This window comes from Phalacrocorax carbo, chromosome 32 (genome assembly GCF_963921805.1).
Source record: "Phalacrocorax carbo chromosome 32, bPhaCar2.1, whole genome shotgun sequence".
In the NCBI taxonomy this organism is placed as follows: domain Eukaryota; kingdom Metazoa; phylum Chordata; class Aves; order Suliformes; family Phalacrocoracidae; genus Phalacrocorax; species Phalacrocorax carbo.
The window spans coordinates 86,883-98,476 of record NC_087544.1 but is presented as its reverse complement, the minus strand read 5'-3'; the positions used below and the strand labels follow the sequence as shown (position 1 = coordinate 98,476).

The window sequence follows — 11,594 nt, the reverse complement described above, 5'->3', positions numbered from 1 at the left end:
CGAACGCAACTCATCGCCGCCCCGCCGCCCCCTCTAGCAACAGCTGCCGGTTAAGCCCCGCCCCGCGGAGGTTCTTTTTTTTCCTGATTGGCCGAGCGCCGCGGCCGCTGGCCAATAAGAGCGAGACACGGGACCCTTGGCGTTCCCGCCCACCCGAGCTACGGCTGCGGGACGGCACGGACTGTACCAAGTGCGGGCGCGGATGGGGGGGGAAGCCCAGAGGGTTTGGGGGGTTCGTGGGGTGATGTCCCCCGCCGCGCTCGGGGACAGGCGGAGGAGTGGGACCCTTCGCATTTTCCTCGGGAGGAGCTGTTATGGGGAGCGGGGTGGGGGGGGAGCAGAAGGGAAGCGACCCCCGTGGGTTCCCCCCTCCTCGGGCAGCGAGTGGTGCAGCCCTGGCGGAAGTGAGGTGTCGCGCGCTGAGACGCTTCCGGTAGAGGAGCGGTCTGAGGCGGAGGGGGGGGGTAACGGCGGCGGCGGGGCTCGATCCGAGTGAGTGTGGGGGGCGGGGGGACGTGGTACCCGGTCTTAAGGGGCGGGGGGCACCCGTGCGGGGTGGGGGGTAACTGGAGTGAGCGGGGGGGGCGTGGGGGGAGCGGTGACATGTTGGGTCTCTGGTGGAGGAGGGGTCGTGATGGGAGGGGTCCGGGTGTGGGAGTGTACGGGGCCGTGGGGGGGGGACACCTGGAGGTCTTTGAGGGACGTGGGGTGCACCTGGGGGACACCTGGGGTCCTGGGGAGGACGTGGGGGGGTACCTGGGGGGCTGGGGGAGGGACATGGGGGGACATCTGGGGACTTGTAGGGGATGTGGGGGGCACCTGGGGCAGTAGGGGAGTACAGGGTCATGGAGGGGCACCTGGAGGGCTTATGGGGGATGGACATGGGGCAGTGGTGGGGAACAGGGACATGGGGGGTACCTGGAGGGCTGGGGGGACGCTTGGGGTTATTGGGGACCCATGGAGAGCTCTGGGGGGAACCTGGGGCAGTGTGGGGGAACTGAGAGATAGGGAGGCACTTGAAAGATTGGGGGCGATGTGGGAGGCACCTGGAGGGGTTGGGGGGGCGGGACAAGGACATGGGGGGGTACCCAGAGGGCAGGGAGGGCGGATGTGGAGATATTGGGGACCCATGGAGAGCTATGGGGGGCACCTGGGGCAGTGGGTAGGAACAGGGAGATGGGGGGGCACCTGGAGTGATTGGGGGGGATGTGGGGACATTGGGGGCCCCTGGAGGGGGGATACAGAGGCTTGGGCATCTCTGTGGTGTGGGGAGGGGATTTGGGGGTACCAAGTGGGGCAGGGGGGTGTTGGGGGGGGCTGACTGTCGCCTGAGGGGGTGGGGAGGGGGAGGAGAGGGGATGGGTAGAGGGTGCTGTGATTGGGGGGGTGAGGAGGTGGCATTTGGGGACGGGGAAGGAGGAATGTGGGGATGCAGCAGCCAGCGACGCTGAATACGTAGGACACGGGCTGGTGGCACTGCTGGGAGTGTTTTGCAGGGGGAGGCTCTGGTTTTTGGGGGGGCCGCAGGGGCTCCGCGTGTGGTTTTTGGGGGGGCCGCAGGGGCTCCGCGTGTGGTTTTTGGGGGGGCCGCAGGGGCTCCGCGTGTGGTTTTTGGGGGGGCCGCAGGGGCTCCGCGTGTGGTTTTTGGGGGGGCCGCAGGGGCTCCGCGTGTGGTTTTTGGGGGGGCCGCAGGGGCTCCGCGTGTGGGTTTGTGGGGGGCCGCAGGGGCTCCGCATGTGGTTTTTTGGGGCAGAATGGCTCCGTTTCAAACTGAGCATTTTTCATGACCTATTGGAATCGTTAGTGGGTTAAAAAATATCAACTCCTCGCAATGTTATTACATTTTAGGGTCTCATTTCCTTGTCAGGCTCAGAAATGACCCCAAAAAGGGGCTTAACCGTGCCCTGAAGACGCGAGGGCGGCTCTTTAAGCCCCAATTTTACACTAAATGATGGGGATTTTTTAGGAAAAATCCTTTTTTTACCACAATTTAATGGTTTTTTCATCGGGCAGGCCGAGCCGGGGAGATGCTCTACACGGCGGTGGTGATGGCGGGGAGCCTGGCGCTGACGACAGCCGTGGTGGCTCACGCCTATTACCTGAAGCACCAGTTCTACCCCACCGTGGTTTATCTCACCAAATCCAGCCCCAGCATGGCCGTAAGTACCCGGTTAATTAGCGGCGGGTAATTAATCCGCGGGGGCGGGACGGGGAAACGAGCCTCTTGGCTTCACAGCGGGGCGTTGGGGGTGGGGTGGGAGATCTCCTCGCGGTTCACTTCTGCTTTTGGTCACCGAAACGGGTCGTTTTTGGTTTAATGGCGCTCACCAAAAACACCGGGGAACCCCTGGGGGAGAGCGACCGCCTGCGCCAAGCGCTGCCGCGGCGCCGACGGGCACGTGGGGAGGGTGGGAAGATGCCGCCGCCGCCTCCTGCCTGCACGGGAGCCCTCGGGCAGCCCCAAAATGGGGTTGGGGCCAAGCGGGCACCCGACCGCCATCTCTCCCGTCCCCTGGGACCCGAATTCGCGGCACCAAACCCTCCCCTGCATCCGCTTGTCACCGGAACGAGTTTTGGCTACGCTGCGGCTTCTTCCCCATCGCCTCCTTCCCCTCCACGTTTTCCCCCTCCGCAGGTTCTCTACATCCAAGCCTTCGTGTTGGTTTTTCTTCTGGGGAAATTTATGGGCAAGGTGTTTTTCGGGCAGCTGCGGGCGGCGGAGATGGAGGTGAGCGACGCCACGGGGACGGTTTAAATTCGGTGCCGGGGATGGGCAGATCTGGCGCTGGTGGCGGTGCTGTTGCGGGGGGGTTAAAGCCCACAGGGATGTGCGGGTACTGAGGGGTTGGGGGAGGGATTTTGGACCCTGAGAAGCTTTTGGTGCCATTTTGGGGGGGATTTTGGACCCCGAGAAGCCTTTGGTGCTATTTTGGCAGAGAATTTTGGACGCTGAGAGGCCTTTGGTGCCATTTTGGGGGGGATTTCGGACCCTGAGAGGCCTTTGGTGCCATTTTGGGGGGGGATTTTGGACCCTGAGAAGCCTTTGGTGCCATTTTGGGGGAAGATTTTGGACCCCAAGAAGCCTTTGGTGCCATTTTGGGGGGGATTTCGGACCCTGAGAGGCCTTTGGTGCCATTTTGGGGGGGGATTTTAGACCCCGAGAAGCCTTTGGTGCCATTTTGGGGGAAGATTTTGGACCCCGAGAGGCCTTTGGTGCTATTTTGGGGGGGATTCTGGACACTGAGAGGCTTTTGGTGCCATTTTGGGGGGGATTTCGGACCCTGAGAGGCTTTTGGTGCCATTTTGGGGGGGGATTTTAGACCCCGAGAAGCCTTTGGTGCCATTTTGGGGGGGGATTCTAGACCCCGAGAGGCTTTTGGTGCCATTTTGGGGGAAGATTCTGGACCCCGAGAGGCCTTTGGTGCCATTTTGGGGGAAGATTTTGGACCCCGAGAAGCCTTTGGTGCCATTTTGGGGGGGATTTTAGACCCCGAGAAGCCTTTGGTGCCATTTTGGGGGGGATTCTGGACCCCGAGAAGCCTTTGGTGCCATTTTGGGGGGGATTCTGGACCCCGAGAAGCCTTTGGTGCCATTTTGGGGGGGATTTTAGACCCCGAGAAGCCTTTGGTGCCATTTTGGGGGAAGATTTTAGACCCCGAGAGGCCTTTGGTGCCATTTTGGGGGGGACTGTGAAACTTGAGAGGGCTTGGGCACCATTTGGGGGGCCTTTTGAACCCCCAGAGTCCATTGGTTCAATTTTGGGGCGTATTTTGAATCCCAAGAGGTTTTGGTGCTGTTGGAGGAGGGGAATTTTGACCCTCGAGAAGCCTTTGGTGCCGTTTTGGGGGGTGATTTTTGAATACCGGGAGGCTTTTGGTGCCATTCGGGGGGCAGGATTTTAAAAACCATGAGGGTTTGGGCACCATTTTTGGGGTGATTTTGAACCCCCAGAGTTGTGGCTTCATTTGAGGGGGAGGATTTTCAACCCTGAGAGACATTTGGCACAATTTAGGGGGTGGATTTTGAAACCTGAGAGACCTTTGCTGCCACCTGGGGGGGGATCTTGAACCCTGTGAAGCCTTGGGCACCATTTTAGGTTCAGAAATGTGGGGGGGAAGGTTGGGGGAAGCCCCCCCACCCCTCACCTCTCTCTCCCTCTCTCCCGCAGCACCTACTCGAGCGATCGTGGTACGCCGTGACGGAGACCTGCCTGGCCTTCACCGTCTTCAGGGACGACTTCAGCCCTCGCTTCGTCGCCCTTTTCACCCTCCTCCTCTTCCTCAAGTGCTTCCACTGGTTGGCTGAAGACCGGGTGGACTTTGTGAGTGCCGGGTGGTGAGAAAACGGGTGTAAAAAAGCCTTTTTTTAGGGGGGGGGAAAACCTCAACCCTTTCTCCACCCCTATTGCAGATGGAAAGGAGTCCCAACATTTCTTGGCTCTTCCATTTCCGTATCGTCTGTGAGTATCTCGCTTTTCTCATCTCTGGGCCGGATCCTGCCCGGCCGCGGGCGCTTTGCCGTTTGGCGCGTTGCCGACAGCTGGTCAGGAAAGATAATTTTGGCGCCGCGTTTGCATACGGCCGGGGAAGAACCCGGTGCAGCCAAGCGTGCGACCATCGGCGCTCGATAAACCTTATCGGGGCGGCCTCGTTACCGAGGGTGGGGGTTGGTGGGAGTTTAACGAGCGCCCGTTTTGCCGGGTGGGAAAAATACAAGGCCGGATCTGTGGCAAAATACATTCCTGCGTCCGGAAGAGGAAATTTAGTGATGTAAAAAATCACGTTTTGAAGGAATTCGGGGGGTTTTTAGTGAGACACGAGGACGTGAGACGTGGCTCGAAGCCGAGGGGGCTTCAAACGCGACGGCCTCGTTACTGGGATGCGTGAATTCACCCTTCGTTAGCGCAGAGCCGTTTAGCCCCGCCCTGGGACCGATGGGCCTCGAGGGTCCCGCTCTTCTGGTGGGACAAATTTTGGGGTGTGACCCTCGGAGCTTTACTTTTCGGGGGTCTCCCACTCTGTCGAGGCTCGTTATCTCCTTTCCTCGTTACCCCCTCATCCCGATGCCTCTCCCCCGCCGCAGCCCTGATGTTCCTCCTGGGAATCCTGGATTTCCTCTTCGTTAACCACGCGTACCACAGCATCCTCACGCGAGGGGCCTCTGTCCAGCTCGTCTTCGGCTTCGAGGTAGGAGATACCTTCCTCTTGGGGACGGACAAACCCCCGCGTCCGTCCCCGGGACGGACAAACGGTTCCTCGGGTGGGTCCTCACGCCCTACCGCGCTCTTCCTCCCCGCAGTACGCCATCCTCATGACCATGGTGCTCACCATCTTCATCAAGTACGTCCTGCACTCCATCGACCTGCAGAACGAGAACCCTTGGGACAGCAAAGCCGTCTACATGCTGTACACGGAGCTCTTCACGGGTACCTTGTCCTCTTTTTTTCCCCTGTTTTATTCTCATCCCACCCAATTTTGGGGTTTGGGGGGGTGTTTCCCATCTGGGCATGGCCCGATAAACCTTGATACGTCGTTACGGAGCTTAATTAGCCATCGATCGATGAAGACATGAGGTCTAGGAGGTGCCCAGCAGCACCCGAAGGCCTGATCCTTCGTCATTAACCACCTGGATGACAGGGCAGAACGTTCCCTCGGCCGCTTTGCTGGCGACACCAAACGAGGAGCGGTCGGCTGATGCGCCCCAGGGTCACGCCACCGGCCAGAGGGACCTTTTCCAGCTGGAGAAACGGTCCAAGAAGCACCTCACGAGGTTCAACCAAGGGATGGGCCAAGTCCAACAACCCCCGGCACGAGCGTACGCCGGGCGATGGTTCGACTGGGGGTTTGGGCGGACGCCAGGTTGACCACGAGTCAACCACGAAGGCCGACGGTGCCCTGGAAGGGTTGTCAGCAGGTTGAGGGAGGTGATCAGGGGTGGCGAGGTCACGCTTGGAGACCTGAGTCCGCTTCTGGGCTCCTCGGTTCGAGAGAGAATGGGACGCACAGGAGAACGTCCACCGAAGGGCCACCAGGACGGTGAAGGGACCGGAGAGGCTGAGACAGCTGGGACTGGCTGCTCAGGGAGGTGGTGGCGTCTCCGTCCATGGAGATGCACAAAAGCTTTTGGGTTGTTGTCGTCAAGAAGCAGCTCTTGGTGACCTACGTCACCAGATGGTCGGAACAGTTGACCTTGGAGGTCCCATCCCACCTCAGCTGACTTCCGGTTGCCCAAGAAGATGGGACCCATTGACCTTGGAGGTCCCATCCCACCTCAGCCGACCTCTGGTTGTCCCACAAGATGGGACCCATTGACCTTGGAGGTCTTATCCCACCTCAGCGGACCTGCGGTTGTCCAAGAAGATGGGACCCATTGACCTTGGAGGTCCCATCCCACCTCAACTGACTTCCGGTTGTCCCACAAGATGGGACCGGTTGACCTTGGAGGTCCCATCCCACCTCAGCTGACCTCTGGTTGTCCCACAAGATGGGACCGGTTGACCTTGGAGGTCCTATCGCACCTCAACTGACCTCTGGTTGTCCAAGAAGATGGGACCGGTTGACCTTGGAGGTCCCATCCCACCTCAGCTGACTTCCGGTTGCCCAAGAAGATGGGACTGGTTGACCTTGGAGGTCCCATCCCACCTCAGCCGACCTCTGGTTGTCCCACAAGATGGGACCGGTTGACCTTGGAGGTCCCATCCCACCTCAGCTGACTTCCGGTTGCCCAAGAAGATGGGACCGGTTGACCTTGGAGGTCCCATCCCACCTCAGCCGACCTGTGGTTGTCCCACAAGATGGGACCGGTTGACCTTGGAGGTCCCATCCCACCTCAGTTGACCTGCGGTTGTCCCAGAACAGGACCAGTTGACCTTGGAGGTCCCATCCCACCTCAACCGACCTGCGGTTGGCCAACAACAAGACCCTGATGTATGTTTTTTCCCCGCAGGCTTCATCAAAGTCCTCCTCTACATGGCCTTCATGACCATCATGATCAAAGTCCACACCTTCCCGCTCTTCGCCATCCGCCCCATGTACCTGGCGATGAGGTGAGTTGACTTGGGCGCGGCCTCCGGCGCCGGCGCCGGCTTGATCCCACCGGTTCCTTGTCTTCTCCCAGGCAGTTTAAGAAAGCGGTGACGGACGCCATCATGTCCCGCCGGGCCATCCGCAACATGAACACGCTGTGAGTGACGCGGGGAACGCGGCTTTCGCCCCTCCCCCGGTGCCCTGAGCTCCGTTGGCGTCTCCTCGGTGGTTGCTTTTGAGGTGGGATCCACCTTAAAAACACCCAAATTTGAGGAAAAACGCCTCATTTGCCGTACGGGGAAGAGGCCGGAAGGTCCCCGTAGGGTGATGGGTTGGGGGTATCTCAAGTTCCTCCTGCCAAATACCTTAATTTAACCAAAAATCTGGCGGATAACGGCGAGGAGTGAGGGTTGGCTGGCGCTGGGGAGGACCTAAGAGCCCCGTTGGCTTCCCATGTCCCCCTCGAACCCCTCTAAAATGGTGGGAAGGGTCGTTTTTTCCCGTTTTTCCCGTGTTTCCCCCGGCCCCGGCGTTCACCGAGCTCTCCTCGCCGCGCAGCTACCCCGACGCCACGCCGGAAGAGCTGCAGGCCATGGACAACGTCTGCATCATCTGCCGCGAGGAGATGGTGACGGGCGCCAAGCGTTTGCCTTGCAACCACATCTTCCACACCAGGTGGGTGAGGAAACCCTCCCTGTCCCCTTCATTTCGGTGGGTTTTGTGGTATTTTTGGTGAGGAGGCGGTGAAATAACAGCCCCGCTCGGCGGTTGGGATCTCGGGGGGGCGTGCGAGATGTTTTGGAGGGGGGGTCTTTGTCCCCCGACGCGACGTTACCGTGCGATTAACGGCGTCCTTCTCCCCTCCAGCTGCCTGCGGTCGTGGTTCCAGCGCCAGCAGACGTGTCCCACGTGCCGCATGGACGTTCTCCGGGCTTCCCTCCCGGCACAGCCGCCTCCCGAGCCGCCGGAGCAAGCCCCGCCGCCGCCCCAGACCCCCCAAGTTCCCCAACCCCCCAACTGTGAGTCTCCTTCACGCCCCGATATCACCCCTCCGCGGTGGGACGGGCGTCACCGCGCCGGTTAAGCTTTGCCGGGGTGGTTTTCCGCGGCGCTGGAGGAATAAACAGCCGGAGAAGAGGGTTGGGGGGTCAAGCCCGCACAGGCGGCGGCGCGAGCTGGCGGCGTATCCGCCTGTGCCGGCGCGTGTTCGGGGAAACTCCTGCCGGGGCGGTTAAACCCGGTTACGTGGCACCAAAGCGGTGCCTCGGCGTGTTCCGTCTGGCTGCGGTGGAGGAAATTTGGGTGTTGGGGGGGTCTCTCACCGCCCCCTTCTCCCTCTGCAGTTCCCCAGGGAATCCTCCCCCCCTTCCCCCCGGGAATGTTTCCCTTCTGGCCGCCGGTTGGTCCCTTCCCGCCCGTTCCCGGCGTTCAACCACCCACCGGCGCCGAAAACCCCGCGCCGAGCTCCGGCGCCGCTCCGGGTGAGTGTTCTCCCGCAGTCCGAGGGGTCGGCGCTGCCGAATCGGGGCTCCCTCCTCCTCCTCCCCCGCCGCCCCCTCACGCCCCTCCTATCGCCGCAGCCGCCAGGCCCGGTGACGCCGCCAACGCCGGCTCGGAAGCCGCCGCGGCGGGGACGGTGCCGGGTCTTCCTTTCCCGCCGCCGTGGATGGGAATGCCGTGGCCGCCCCTCTTCGGTAAGCGAGGGGCGGGGGAAGGATTTTTGGGGGGTTCACCCCTTGGGGCTCACCCCTTTTCTCACCGCAGGCTTCCCGCCGATGCCGGTGCCGCCGGCCGGCTTTGCCGGCTTGACGGAAGAAGAACTTCGAGCCATGGAGGGCCACGATCGGCAAAACCTGGAAGCGCGGTTACAGTGTCTACAGAACATCCACACCCTCCTCGACGCCGCCATGGTGCAGATCAACCAATACCTGACGGTCCTGGCCACCATCGGGTAGCGTCGCCGGGGGGGGAAAAAGGGGCGATTTTGGGGGCGTCAAGAGCGAACGGGCGCGATTCGGTTACGGCAAAGCCGCGCCCTACCCAAAAACTCCCCGAAATCGCCCCAAACTTGATTTTATTATCTTGATTTTGTCTCCCCAGGTTGCCCCGGCCCGCGGCTCCCCGGCCCCCCTCCGCCCGCGAGACCCCCGCCGAGGAACCCGCCCTCCTCCGCTCCCCCGGCAGCTTTTCGGCGCCCGCCGGTGCGTGGGGAAGCTACGGGGGGTGGGGGGAGACCGTTGTGGTGGGGAGAAACGGGGGTCCTGGGGGGGTTTAACTGCTCCCCGAAACCACCCCCGTACCCTTTTATAACCATCTAATTAGAATTTCTCCGTCACCGGCTAATTACCGCGGTCATTAAGTCTGGTGTTAATTGGCCGCCTGTAGCGCCGGCGTCTGTGAACCCCCCCCCAGTTAAAGCCCCCTCTCCCGGCAAAACACCAATCCTGAGCCTGGCGCGTGGTAAAAACCGAGTTTACCGAGCGCTAAACCGGTGCTTCCCCCCCTTTCCCAGATCCCACCGCGCCGGCGGGCGCCGAAGGCTTCACCACCGAGGAGGAAGATGAGGAAGAGGACGGCGGCGAAGGCTTGTCCTCGCTGGACGAACCCGACACGGCGGAACTGCGTCGCCGCCGGCTACAGAAACTGGCGTCGCCGCCGGCGAACTCGCACTGACGCCCCCCGGTTGTGCCGCGGGCGCCGTTTTGGGGGCGCCGACGCCTCGTTTTCGGCGTTTCCGGAACCGTGAGTGCGACGGCGACTCTTTTTCTGCCTTTTTTTTTTGGCCCCTCCCCACAGTTTTCCACCAAAATCCCCATCCGGAAGCAAAACCGGTTCCCGGCTACACCCGTTGGCACCTTGTAACCGTTGCTGGCCCTTCGCCGCGGCAAACGGCCGCGTTCCTTGACCCCGTTTCCTCCGTTTTGCCCCGTTTTTCCCTCTTTTCACCCCAATTCTACCTCTCCAGCGAGCCAGGAATCCGGCACGTGGTTTCAGAGCCGGCGGTTGCATGTTTTGGGGGTAACCGCGCCCGTTTTGGGGGTAACCGCGCCCGTTTTGGGGGTAACCGCGCCCGTTTTGGGGCGGTAGTTACAGACGGGAGGGTTGAGCGCGGCGACGGTGATCGAGAGCCGGCGCCGCTTGAAATTGCTCAAAATCGCCCATTCTTTGGGGTGGCCCCTCCCCCTCATTAGCAAACGAGCTCATTAACAGTATTAACCCCTCGTCCCCCGCCCCGAAACACCCCGCCCCGAAGCCCATCGGCGCCTCCCCCGCACCGCGCGGCGACTCAATAAACCCCCGAATCCTCCGCCTGACCCCGACCAGTCCCTAACCAGCACCGCCGTGCGCCCAAACTGGTTCTTAACTGGTTTCGCTGCGCCAACGGTGCCGGGAGGTGGGTTTTTTTTTTCTTCCGTGTTTCTATTTTTTTTGCTGTTTTCGTCACCTTCCACCTCCCGAACGCCAAATTTTCACCACGTTCCCTTCGCCGGCTCCGGCAAAGCACCGCCGGTTAAAAAACCTCCGGCGCCGCCGCCGCCTCCTCCCCCGCGTTTCTTCTCCGCTCCAGGGACGCTGCGACTCTTCAGTGCCTCTTTGAACCGAAAAGGGCTTCGAGGAGCCCAAAATAATCTCAGGGAAAAAAAAAAAATATATATCAAGAAAAAAGAAAACCGCGTTCGGAGACGGCGGCAACCGGAGCGTTTTGGGGTGGAAAACGGTATTTTTGGAGGGCTTTATTTCTTTTTTTTCTTGCACCCGAACCGGTGGCGGCGAGGACGGCGTGGGGCGAGGAGCTGGCGGCGGGCGGTTTTGGTTTTTTAACTTTCTTTGGGCGGGAATGGTTATTTTCGGTAACGAGGCTGGTTTTCTTCAACTTACCCTTAAATTTTTGGGTTTTGTTGCCCAAAATTTGACCGAATTAGCAAGGAATTTCACAATCCCAAAGCGATGATGGGAGAAGGCCGAGGAGCCACTTCGGGGAGTTGATTTTTCATCTTTTTTGCTTTTTTTTTTTCTTTTCGAACATTTTGAGCCAAAATAATGACTCTTTAGGGCTGGTTCTCTTTGGACTTTGGCTTTTTTTTTTTTCCCCTTCCCCCTGTTTTTTTTTTTTAATGTATTCCTCAAAATTTCCTTTGTTTTGGGGTGAAAACCACAGGGCGGGAACTAAGACACGCAGGTGACCAGACTGGGGACATTTGACCCAAAACCCGCTTCCTTTCACCCCAAAAACCACTTCCTTTCCCTTTTTGGGTGGCGTTGGAGGAATTATTTAATTTGTAAATAATGTATAATTTTTTAATAGCTTAATTGTAAATACAATGGAATAAAGGTTGCAGTAAAGCTCGGTGCTCTTCCATTGGTCAAGGTGGTGGTTGGCCGCTCTAGGCCAATCACGCGCTCTCTACAGTTGCCCAATGGGGGTCGTTCCTCTATGGTTGTTCAAGAGCCAGTTGGCCGCTCTGGTCTGTCTTCCCCCAGTGTCTCTATGGTTGTTCAAGAGGCCCTCGTACTGGTTTCTCCCCCCTCAAAGTCTCTTTGGTTGTCGCGGGTCCTCCGGGCCGCTCT

At 60.1% G+C, this 11,594-nt stretch overlaps 1 protein-coding gene across 2 annotated transcripts; it reads left to right on the top strand.

Moving 5' to 3' along the window:
* Positions 1 to 388: 388 nt before the first annotated feature.
* Positions 389 to 11,369, top strand: SYVN1 (synoviolin 1). 2 transcript variants are annotated; one of them, XM_064437526.1, is made up of 16 exons: positions 389 to 492; positions 2,014 to 2,159; positions 2,636 to 2,728; positions 4,169 to 4,321; positions 4,411 to 4,459; positions 5,083 to 5,186; positions 5,299 to 5,425; positions 6,946 to 7,045; positions 7,117 to 7,182; positions 7,584 to 7,700; positions 7,893 to 8,044; positions 8,369 to 8,506; positions 8,606 to 8,719; positions 8,790 to 8,976; positions 9,126 to 9,226; positions 9,538 to 11,369. In XM_064437526.1, exons 2-16 carry the CDS (start codon positions 2,028 to 2,030, stop codon positions 9,696 to 9,698), a joined length of 1,794 nt encoding a protein of 597 aa, XP_064293596.1. In that variant the 5' UTR covers positions 389 to 492; positions 2,014 to 2,027; the 3' UTR covers positions 9,699 to 11,369. The 2 variants fall into 2 exon arrangements, with proteins under 2 accessions (XP_064293596.1, XP_064293595.1); XM_064437525.1 differs by having other exon boundaries at positions 8,369 to 8,719.
* The last annotated feature ends 225 nt before the right edge of the window (positions 11,370 to 11,594 follow it).

Bases quoted from the DNA above. Each gene is read 5' to 3' on its own strand.
- SYVN1 (XM_064437525.1), top strand. From the start codon at position 2,028: ATGCTCTACACGGCGGTGGTGATGGCGGGGAGCCTGGCGCTGACGACA. The intron at 4,460-5,082 runs GTGAGTATCTCG...CCCCCGCCGCAG, and splicing joins CTTCCATTTCCGTATCGTCT to CCCTGATGTTCCTCCTGGGA. The intron at 9,227-9,537 runs GTGCGTGGGGAA...CCCCTTTCCCAG, and splicing joins CAGCTTTTCGGCGCCCGCCG to ATCCCACCGCGCCGGCGGGC.